The sequence below is a fragment of the Dermochelys coriacea genome, chromosome 6 (assembly GCF_009764565.3).
Source record: "Dermochelys coriacea isolate rDerCor1 chromosome 6, rDerCor1.pri.v4, whole genome shotgun sequence".
Taxonomy (NCBI): Eukaryota; Metazoa; Chordata; order Testudines; family Dermochelyidae; genus Dermochelys; species Dermochelys coriacea.
Window position 1 is genome coordinate 65,422,731 of NC_050073.1, and position 12,071 is coordinate 65,434,801.

Below are 12,071 nucleotides of genomic sequence, written 5' to 3' on the forward strand. Positions count from 1 at the left end.
GATGTTCATATGCGGACATACATGACGGTGTATGTTTTGTAGGGCAACTAGCAGAAGTTGACATCAATGTGCAGGTGGAGAAGGAGATAAACCTAATTTTCTCAGAGTGTGCGCACCTGCAAAATCCCATTGAAGTCGATGGTAATTGCTAATCCTCAGCATCTCTGCAAACCAACACCTGTCTGTCCATGTAAGCATAAGCGTTGATAAGGGAATGGACAAGTGGATGATTCTGTGGGTGTCATCTGTATGTGCATGTATATAGGAGAATGAGTGACAATGGACCTTTCAACATTTTGTTTCTAATCGACAGTTTCAAAACAAAATATCAATTGGAATTGACTTCAGAAGTATTTTTGTTTTGACCCAAACCATTTTTTTCAGTTCTGTTTTAAAAAGAAAAACTGAAAAATTCAGATTTGGTTGCAAATTAACCAAATATTTTGGGGGATTTCTTTGGTTCAGGCACTAAACTGAAAGATCAGTTATTTGCTCAGCTCTAGGAATGATCCCACAGTGCTGTAGGCAGCTGGTGCAGAGGATAGCAGGCTGCTCTAACCTGCAGCTGAGTTCTGGCTCACTGCCAAATGCCCTCAGGTTCTGGTGAGCACAAAGGGTCGTGTTGTTTCCCTTCTTTCTAGCTGTGCTGAGTGCTCTTCGGGGCCATTGAAATTATGTGAAAGGCAGTTGTAACAAATAAGAGGTAATATTTTTACTTTGTTGGCTTCTAGATAGAGACAACTGTGTATTCATTTGTCCTGGTTCATGTTGTGAATCCTTTAATTTAAAGAAATCAAATAATCATTACTGTAGAAAGGGACTTCTCCTGGGTTATCTAGTGCTTCCCTCTGTATTGTGTCAGGTTTGATTTCATTGTGACTAAACAGCAGGGCTGGCCCTAGTGACCATGGGTCCTAGGACAGCAGAGGGCTCCAAACCTCTGGAGGAACCCTCAGTAGGAGCAGGGTCCAAAGTGGGTTTCATGGTTTAGTAAAGGGCATAGGCACCCATGTGCTGAAGTTTGCACTAGACTCTATGTGATCTCAGGCTGGCTCTGCTCAAGAGTCTCCTATAGATTGGAGTCTTGTCTGTCCTCGCATATTTCCAGCAATAGTTCAATAAACCCCTTTGGCTCCTGGTTCATTCCAATGCTCTGAATATCCCTAGATTTATGAAAAAAGAAAAGGAGTACTTGTGGCACCTTAGAGACTAACAAATTTATTTGAGCATAAGCTTTCATGAGCTACAGCTCACTTCATCAGATTTTTCCCAAACACTTAAATGTCAGTGAGTCTGAGATATTTGCACTGTGTCAAGTGGAATGTCAGTGATTTGCATGATAGCCAGCCCTGACTCTGAATTACAGCCATGCAAGTTGAAATGAAATCTGCACACATGCACTGAAACGACCTCCTCAAAAATTATCGTAGTTACTGGTGAGGGTCGCGTACAAATCATGGTCACTGGTCACGGCACCCATTTATAATTGATTAAATTTTCAAAACGAAGCATCTGAGTTACAAGTGCAAAGCATGCAATCACGTATGCAAATGAAGCATTATTATTTATTTTCTGCAGTGAAGTTTTAGTACTCTGCAATAAAAGAGCACCCATGCAATGTTCTGGAGGCCTTTGACAATCTGTTTCAAATACACTAATTAACAAACAGACCCATCCATATCCACAGGATTACCTCAGATAGCCCAGGGACAATTTAAATATAACAAAAAATTAAGTAATCTTCCCACACAAGCCCCACCAGCGTCCCACACCTTCCCCTATTTTTGACAGGAGCACAACCTTTATTGTACACTCAAATGAGAGATCAACAATAAGTGGTCAGGTTGGGGTTCAATCAGTTAGGTGCACAAAACTCTGCACGCAGACATGTAGAATTATTCTTAGCTTTACAACTTTCTTCAGTCTCATTCTGAAAATAATTCTCAGGTGTTTGGTGCATGTTCTTGTACATCACTGCATCAGCTGAAAGCTTCAAATGCTGTCTCCAAAATTCTAACTGTGACTATCTGCCTGCAGAATTTTGAAAAAAATCTGTATAGCACACTGCAGAGATGTCTAAAGGGCAACAGAAAACATCCTGTTATTGCTGATGAAACATTGCACAATGTTGTTGTGGTCCTGATGTTACAACAAAAGGCCTGTGGGTTTTTTAATACTGAAAGTAGATATTCCTCTGAGCTTTTAGTACTCTCCTGTTGAGGTTCATAATAGCATTACAAGCCTTAATGGAATATTATCCTTGCTCTCTACAGCTGCATTATCTGTTATTTAGAGATGAACAATTATGCTGTGATGTACCAGTCTGACAACCTAAGCCTGAGACTAACCTGACCCTGGACTTTTTCTTGGGTTCCAGGTGTGGGACTATTTCTCCTGGACAGCAGAGATGATGAGGGAAATGAAGACTGAGGAGACAATCCGGGATATATCCACTAGCAGCCTGAGGCTTACCCAACACCAGCAGCTGTTGGCAGAGATCGAGGCACGAGAGGAGACGTACAATCGGGTGGCACAGCTAGGACAGTTGCTGCTGCAGGAAGAGAAAATATCATCAAAAGAGGTAAACAGAAACCATTTAATAGCATATCTGCGTTCACAGGCACATACAGAACTGCTTAATACTGTCACAGATACCATTCTGCACTCAAGCTGGGCTTGGATACAGAAACCCACACACACACAAACATATGTCGTGATCCACACCCAACTCAGTAGAATATCTGCCTTCGACACACATGAATGTTCTTTCATACCACTTCATACATGAGGGTGGATCCATGTGGAAATCAACAAATACCTGCCAAAGCAGAGTTTGGGTTATCTGAGAAGTTTGGGATCTTTGAGCAATTGAGACAATGCTACTTACTTCCTGGATTGGATTTTTACAAGTTTTTGCCTTCCAGTTATGGCACTACCTCCACACTAGACCAGACTGGGCAAATATACGGAAAAGGCTCAAACACATAAGAAAATCTAAAAGAATAACTGGCAAACTTTATGCAGCCCAAAAAAACAAAAGAAAGATGGGAAGCTGAATTCTAGGGTACCAGGACAAGCATCCTCTAAAATTCCCATACAACCACTAGTTTCTCATGATGGAGGGTATTCCAATGTGTCTCCCATTCTTACAACCCAATAATCATCAACAAAATGAACTCCAACAACTAACATCTCTGTTGGAAGGGATGTAGGCTAACTACCCTCCACCCATGCAGTTGCTGGAGAGCAATACATTTTGATCATTTATATACAAAATCTTATAAAAAAAAATTTGACATTCTCTTCAGTGAAATCTTGGCCCATTAGGTAGTAGGGGACACTCTGCTAGACCTTTATAACAGAAGTTATGATAAGACACTTGTTCAAACTATTAACCACCGCTGCAATAAAATACATTGTCACAAAATAAAACCTTGTATTCGAGACATGGCTAGCAACAACGTAAGAAACTAAAGGGATAGCACAAATCACAGCTCTAATTTGACTGTCCTCAGATCTGCTTGAGGTTGATAGACTTCAACCAATTCTCTGTTTACAACAAGAAACAAGGACAAATCATAATGGCTCAGAGCTAAAAACATGTGCTGTACCCAGACAGGACATCAACCTGTCATTCAACTCCTTGTGAATGAGTGTGCCTGGTGAAAGTCTAGCAGCCCATGTAGGGGACTGGCTTGAAGCACAGGCTGTGTCCAGGTCAGGTGAGTCTTAAACACAACACCCCCCGACACCCTCCGAACTTTGCTCTGTGCAGATCATGTACCTTAGGATCAGGTTTTGCTGTTTCCAGAAGCATGAGCAGCGTTTTTGTAGTTAATAAAAAGTGCCGTGCCTTCTCCTCTGACCAACCTATCTCTGAGTGCTTATTAAATATTGCAATGTGCACCTACCGTAACCAGTAATCTTCCCAATTCCCAACCTGTGAAATGCTTTGAACATACAAGTACAGTTAAAAGAATAAGAAGTCAATGCTGATAGTCGGAGGCCTGTGGACACCAACAGTTCTGGTAGTTGGAATTCCATGTATTTCAACACGAATGCTCCATGTGTTCATACGTGCTTGCTTTATGGCACACAGCCCTGGTGCTGACTCCTCATTTCAGTCTCTCTCCTTTCTATGCCTACCATAGTGGCCATGGATAACAAGGAATAAATTCTGGAGAAGGAGCCTAAGAAACAGCTACTATTGCTTTATGTTTGGAATGGGTCCCAACATATGTACACAGATATACACTGTCACAAATATTCCTCCTCACATGAAACTGGACACCCCGCAGCTTCTCTGCCCTTATACAAGTGCTATCATTTATTCCTTCCTCCCTTGTTTGATAACTTTGGCCAAAGTGCCATCGAAGAGGTCACTCCCAGCTCAGCTTTCTCCTACATGCGTTCCCCTAATCCCATGAGCTACAATAACTAAGACTGGTTTTCCTTTGTGTACCACCTTCAGATCCAGGAGAAGTTGTGGGCTTTGTTGAAAGAAAAGGATAATGTGTACCATCAATGGGAGCAGAAGAAGGAATGGTTGGAGAAGATACACCGAGAACAAATGTTCTACCGGGATCAGGATCACTTGGAAAAGATTCTGAACTCTCAGGAGGTGAGTGACCTTTGCTTCTGGTGAAATGCTTCCAGCCTAAAACTCATGTAACTGTAAAACTATAACTGGGATTATTTGAAGACCCAGAGTGCAGATGCATACAGGATACATTGAGGCAGGATGTCAGCACTTGAAATGTATTTCCTCATCAGGCCTAATGTTCCCTGCCATGAAAACTGTGGGTGCAATCTCAGATGTAGTTTTATATGGCTCTGCACAAACTAAGAGGTTGCCAGAATGCAGCAGGTATGCCAAGGGAGTGGGTTTTTCTCAATGACTGCCATGCCCATCGCAACTGAAGAGATGAATGGAACTGAAGCAAGTAGAATCTCAGGGTAGCTTCTCTTGCAGAGGTGATTTTAGGAGACATTTCTTGTTAGTTAAATCTCTGAGATTGGCTACAGTGCAGCAGAACGGTTCCAGGCTTGTTTTGGACTTTGGTTGGACCTGTGCAAATGCTTTATACCTTGGTGCCAGTGGAACTTTCAGACGCAATTGAGCAGCAGCCAGCTTTCCTACAATGTGCGTGCCACAGAGTCAATGCGCACACTTGGGAGCTGCATTGGCAGAGTGTCCCTGAGCTGTATTGTGCAATGATATTTAACCTTTTTCAGTTCAGGGGCTTGGAGCCACCACTTCTCAGGGCTGGTAGCGAATGCATTTCTGGGGAGAATTCCCAATAGGTGTCTCTTTTGGCAGCTGTGGCCTGAGTTCTGAGTTTATGCTGTAACCCGAAGCCAGGAGTGTTTCACCTGGTTTCGGGTTTCTGTAGTAAAGTGTAGCACAGCTCTGCTGGCTGTAAATTTGTATTTGTTGCTCAACTAACAAATGACACAGGTTGGAAAATACCTACCCTCAGTTCCTGCCAAGCAAAAAAGGACTGACCGACCCTGCTAACATCCCATGTGGATAACATCATCACAGGAAGCTCAGGCACTGTGAAAAGACTTTATTCAGGGTGAATTCTGGCTTTGGCATATTTTCTTAAGAGTGAAATGGAGATCAGCCAACACACAGATGTGTGCTTAAAAGGAAAATACAATATACCCATTTTTATAAAGAATCTGCTGCTGAGAAACGTTTCTTGCTCTGCCTACATTGAGAAATGCTGTTGAAAATAAGTGCTGCAGTTGAAAATAAGTGCTATAGATGAAATTGGCATTTCTTATTCTATTGGTAAATGCAGCCATTGTGATGAGAAGGGATATCCCAGCATAAGGGAGTGCAAGCCAGTCTCTATGCTGCTTTATTACCGGTTCACTAATTTATTTCCCCTGAAAATGCATTGAGAGCTACAATAAATATTACCTCTTGTGGTGGTGCAGATATCCACTCCTGTCAGATCAGGAGCAACCCCCATCTCCACAAAGGGGTGCTAGAGAGGTATAGCCTACTAAGCTGCTACTATGTGTACGCTATCTCAAAGGTGGTACACACAGGATTGCTGATAAGAGGCTAGTCTTTCCCGTGCTCCCAATCACATTGCATGGGCAAGGGTTACAAAAGATTATACTGCTTTCACATGAAAGGAGTCAGTATCCACCAATTCCAGTGGTTAGACTGATGCAGACACCAGCCAGTGCAGTTCAGTTTAACTTTACTTATGTATCCTGTAAACTGGGTGCTGCTGTAAGCTGATGAATAAACAGCCTAGGAGAGTCAAGTCCACCATCCATAGAACAGGTGAAGTACAACACAGACCAAGCTTCCACTTACTGCCTTGCCAGCATACCTGAACCCTGATTCAGAGCATTGTAGCAGGTAGTTCAGTCCTCAACCTTTCTCTGGAGACTGCCAAAGGTGCCAGTTGTGATATTGGTTTCTCTGGTGTGGATACCTATTCACAGAACTGGCTCCTTTGCTTCCTTCTCCCTCCACCCAGTGCTTGTTAGGGTTGGGGTAGAGTTGCTGCAGGACAAGTGGGATGAGTGGACAATATCACTAGGGTGCTATAATTTGTGCAGAGGCTGGGGCAGAGTATTGGAGAGCCATAACTGGCTGTCTGACAGCCCGCTGTCCCTGCACTCAGCAGAAACTGAGCACAGCAGAGAATCTGCCCTAGATGATTTAAAAGAATACTCTTGGTGTGGAAGGAAGAATTTTGAAAGTATTTATTTCTCCTTATTTCTTATACTAGTCCCTTGGAAACTTAAATGTGAGACATTCACTAAAATGTTTTTTTCATTCTTGGTGTAGTTACACAGGTTTATTATTGTAGGGTTCCTGATACTTTGTTGCAGGTTTAGTCATATAAAGAATTACATGGGATGTATTCGCTTAATTATTGTTTTAAATAAAAAGGTAGGTCATATTTTGCCATAATCCGCTTTGACAAGTACCTCTTAAAGGTAGGGGACCTCTTTTCCTATTGAAATCAAGCAAAGCATCTACATGAGACTAATCAGATTATGAAATACCATGGGTTTGTGTGCACCAATATGTAGTTGCTAGCCAACTGTACATCTCCCTTCTCACTGACATAGCTTTTATCATCACTGAGACTAAGCTACACTGTAAATTATGGGTGTGATTCCCAGCTCATGTAGACATACTTGCACTAGCTCTCATTGAACTAGGATGCTAAAAATAGTAGTGTAGCACGCACAATGACAGCACAGACCAGCTGGCTCACATACAAACCCACCTGAACTCCTTGGCTATGTACTTGCTGCTGCCTGTGCTACTATGGCTATACTACTATTTTTCACATGCTAGCTCTCACAAGCTGTGAATCACACCTCTAATTTGTCATGTACACATAGCCTGAGATGTGACGAGGCCTGGAAGAGATCTGTTGATGGATGAAGAGCAGATGATTCAAACTTAACCCAAGAAATATATAAATGATGTTGGTGGCAAAGAGAAGACACGTAATTTACTAAAAACATAGGGTAGGAGAAAACAGATGCTCCAGCTGGTATGAAGCCTCTGGATCAGATTGGACTGATCACTACTCCTGGGCTTGCAGTTTGCCACAGTACTGAGGAATGCTTTTCTTCCACCACTGAAAAGCCAGGAAGTTGTTCGTTTTCAGCTCAAAATTAATCTGCTGTAATTCTCTTCACCTGATATTGACTAAAAATGCCACAGAGAGGCTGAAGTTGGTCTAGCATGTATCAACATGCCTCAGAAGTAAAGAATGCAGCTAGAAACACATCTTACCTGCGTTTTGCAAACTTCACTCATTCTCTGTTCATTGTAAACGACAACACCAAGTCCAGTTTTCACTTATTAAAGCCCGTAATGGTAGGGGACCTGGCTACTGTGGAGACCACCTCATCCTCCATGGCCCTCCAAAACAGCTACACTCTATAGTGATTATGAAGCTGGAGAGATGTGGGGTTAGGCTATTAGGCTGGGGAACAGAGTTCTCCATGACGGGACCTGGCTATGGAACTCCTTGCCAAGAGAGACCAGACAGAGCCCAAGCCTGAATATGTTAAGCTCCAAATATAAAACATTCTTCAGTGAGAGAGCTTTCCCTCAAGGAGTGGCATCTATAAAGAAATACAACAGCAGAGCCAAGCAGGTTGACCAATAGTGTCTCATTGTTGCCTAGTACTCCAATATCTGTCCATTTGTATCAATGTATTGTCAGTTGTCTAAGGTCTTTACAACAGGGACTGTCTTTTTGTTCTGTGTTTGTGCTCTACTTAGCACAAAGGGGTTCTCACAAAGCGTTAAACAGGTGTTTACTTCAGTCTGTTCCAAAAAGGATCCCCATCAGGCAGGCAGACATTTCACAACTCTTTTCCTTCCTTTCTGACTTTTTGTGGGTGGGTGGGTGGCAGGCATTACTTAGCTGTGTCTTTCTGTAGCCACGTGTCTGGAAAATGTGCATGCGTCTCTTTAACATAGTTGCTTCAGTCAGATCCCTGTTGTGGGTTGTTTACGTACACAGAACATGCTGCATATACCTTGAACAAAGTCTCTTCCAGCAGCAAGGAATAGGGCAAGGAAAAAGGTAAGCAGCCCACAGTGTTTTAAACTAGAACTGCTTTCTCATTCGTTCTCCGTGCCAGTGTGACATGTTTGACTTTGTGCCAGCATCTTATGTTACATCCAAGTTACTTAAACCTTCGAAGGATTTCAGCAGAGTTTAGTCTAGGATCATTCTGTGCTAAAGAAAACAGAGCACATGTGGAGGAAATTAGGCAAACAGATATCTTTTTTTATTGCTGAATTCTGTTGTGCCATTGCTTGGAACAGTTGTAGGAAATTCTCCTAAGACCTGTGAACAGAGATCTTGCCATTCTGAGTGCAGACAGGCAGCGTCTGAGACAGATGAAAAGAGAATAAACTGCTTTGTTTTTTAACAGAAGTAGACCTCTATATGCTCTGCTTTCTCCCAACCATTTCAAGGCAACAGATGCTTTGCTTAGGTTAGCTGCTTGGGGTTTTTTCACAGACGACATAACGGCAAATTCATGGTCTGTCTCTGGCGAGCATTCTTGGCTCACTCCTCCTCTGTCTGCAGCCTCACTGTCAGAGAGCAGAGACTCATACTTGATAATTTATCTTTCAGATCATCACATGCTCATATCGTTTTGCAGACGGGATAGGTGGTGATGGTGGTAGCGTTAGAGGAATAGAGCTTTTTATTTTGAATGTGGATTCTTTAGTTTATCCTTTTTTTTTTTCCTGAGGAATGTTCACACTCCTTCACATCAGACGAAGAATGGAAATTTCCAGTGCCAAAGGAACAAGGATTAGGAGTTTATTGTAAAAATAGGGGGAAAGGCAAGTTTCTATTGCTTTGGTTTTGCACAGTTTAGGACTGAGCTGCAGGATGTCATGCAGAGACCATCACTGCAAGACCTCATCTGCACCAATCTATGTTTCCACTGTGGAAGTGATGCTGTCTTCCAGTAGAGTGACCCCACCACCAACCTTTGAATCAGCTGTGCAGGGGCGGCCTTTCCAGAAGATGCCATCCTCGGCTTGGTATCTTCCATCTGGGCAATCAGCAACAGAGAGTACTCCAAGAAATGTCACCTTGCCACCAAGCAACATGTCTTCTGGGGTTTACTGTTCAAGGTTAGATGTCATCCTGGCTCAGACAAATAGGCAGAAAGATTTCAGGAAAGATAACCCGTGCATTAATCCTTCTGAGATGGCATCTACATGTTCCAATCTTCGCAGAGACCCTCAGGGCAGTGGATATGGGAGTTTTGGCATTTGGTCCACACCCACATCTTGTAAGCAATGCTCAGTAGGAGATCAAAGTGCCTGTCACTCTTCCACTGATAAAAATGGTCCCATGAAGCTTTCAATGTCTTTGCCTTCTTCTGCTTCTTCCTCAAAAGTCCCGTCAAGCTGGACATCACGTCTAGATGTTGCTCTGTCTGCCATTCCAGCTGTTTCACCACTCCATAGCAAAAGGATGCATGCAACGCTGGCATCTTGTAGCTCAGCCCCACCCCAACATGGCTACAGTCAGTGCAGTGTTCCAATTCCAGACCTCCATGCTTCAGTGAAGCTCTACATTTCAACCTGCAGCTTGGCAATAAAGCCTTTTAGAACTGATACTCAAATGAGCAACCATGCTCATTCCAGCCTTCTAGTGCCACAACTGGAGAAGATGTCTGGTACATCTGCTGGTCTCCCAACAGGATCCCAGGTATCTAAACAAGATTTTGCCTCACCTGGGTCTCCAGGTCTTCAGATTACAAGATTTCATGTGACTTCCTCTGCCGAATGCCCTGGCCTTCCCCAGCAAACAGTCTCCAGAGAAATATGGCTGTCACCAGCTGTGCTGACTAGAAGAGAAAGTTCTGTTGGTGGAAGTGAGGTCCCCAACACGGATTTAGATCCCGATCTGATCATCTTTCAAAACAACCCTTCATCTGAGACAGCATTTGGGAAGACTCCATGTGAAAGGCTAACGCCAGCTCACCACAAGATTTCCAAAATAACCTTGATACTTGCCACCCCTTGGACTACTGTGCCTATCCACGTGGTAAGAGAATTCAGAAAAAGTCCAGCACCCACCATCTTTATCAAATCATGTGATCCGGATGCACCAGTCCCACCCCTTCACCCCATTGGGATTGGGGCTGGCCTCTCTCTATCAGTGAATCCAGTTTGCTGTCCAGAATTGCTCTCTTCTCAACAACATTGGGCAACATCTGGTTCAAGGTCTTCCCAGGATGCATGCACTGTAGGAACCGTAGATCCTGACACCCTCTTAACAAACATACCAGCCCGCACTGCAAATGTGCCACACAGAGCCGGCAGGGGTGCATGGTGTCCATCTATCGCTGTGAACATTGCCTCCTTTGGAGCTGGGAGAAGAGTGGTAAAGATATCCATTCCATTCTAGGAACATTTGCAAACAGATCTTGGTTACCCAAGCCATGTGGATTCCTCCTTGTTTTCCTCCTGATATGCTCCTGTTGCCTAGAGATGACTTATCTATTGGAGTAGACTTGTCTGTGCCATTTTTGTTTTGTTGTCATTATGGCCACAATTGAGCTCGATCCTGCAAGATGCTGAGCATTGTGATCTGATCCTGCAAATCACATGCTAAACTTTAAATATGTGAATAGTCCCACCAGTGTCAATGGAGCTACTTGAGTGCTTAAATGTATGCATGTATTTAAATGCTCAGCCCCTTTCAGGATCAAACCCTTTGAGCCAAGAATTGTTTTTTCTCTTTGCCAGTTACTGTGGGAACCTGTAGATACCTGTAGATTTTCCTCTATCACAATTTTTATTTGCTAAGTTGTCAAGTTGTGCTTTATTTCTAAATGGATAATTCCTTTCACTTTAACTTTTAATAAGTACCCCTTGGTTTGTAAAATTAATATGTTTAAGTGCATAGAAAGAAACTACTTTTTTGAGAGCAAGCATGCACAAGAGGGAGAGACCACCCTCTCTTGGATGAAAGAAGGGAATTTTGTCTCTATAAACTCTGGACATCTTCACAGTGTCTCTACGAATGAAGCCTGGGGGAGTTGAAAGGGAATTTAGTGTAAGTTTTCAACCAAAAGGTATCATAAGTAAACATTTTAATGTTGATATTGTAAAAGTGTTAGGATTCTGTTTTTAAACCTATCCCTTATGGGATAGGTTTTTTGCATTATAGCAATACTAGAAACTGAATATTGACTGAGTTCTGTGCGCTTCCCATGTGTATTTCAGTCAAGGGCTATGTCATGTATTTATATTCATATATGTAAGAAATAACATACAAATAGAAGGATGGGGAAGAGCACCCATAAATGTATGTAATATAAACACACCTCAAGTGCATTGTGAAACATGAGGCTAAAAGCAGAGTGACTTTAGTATGTGAGACATATGTATATATTTTTACAAACATTTTGTGTCTTATTCAACTTAAAATAAAGAGGTATCATACTGTAATTGTACCTTCTACTCAATACAGCATAGTAAACAAATAATTGTGAAATATAAATTGTATTAAGTGCTTTATTTACTTCTGCTA

The 12,071-nt window shown here is 42.5% G+C and overlaps 1 protein-coding gene across 1 annotated transcript in view; it reads left to right on the top strand.

The window, feature by feature from the left end:
- The window catches only part of SPTBN5 (spectrin beta, non-erythrocytic 5), a 145,265-nt gene that overhangs the window by 57,155 nt on the left and 76,039 nt on the right, over window positions 1-12,071 (top strand). Inside the window, exons 34-35 of the mRNA XM_043516834.1 lie at window positions 2,378-2,581; window positions 4,472-4,621. Of these exons, the coding sequence (XP_043372769.1) occupies window positions 2,378-2,581; window positions 4,472-4,621 (354 nt within the window). The remainder of the gene's footprint in view (window positions 1-2,377; window positions 2,582-4,471; window positions 4,622-12,071) is intronic.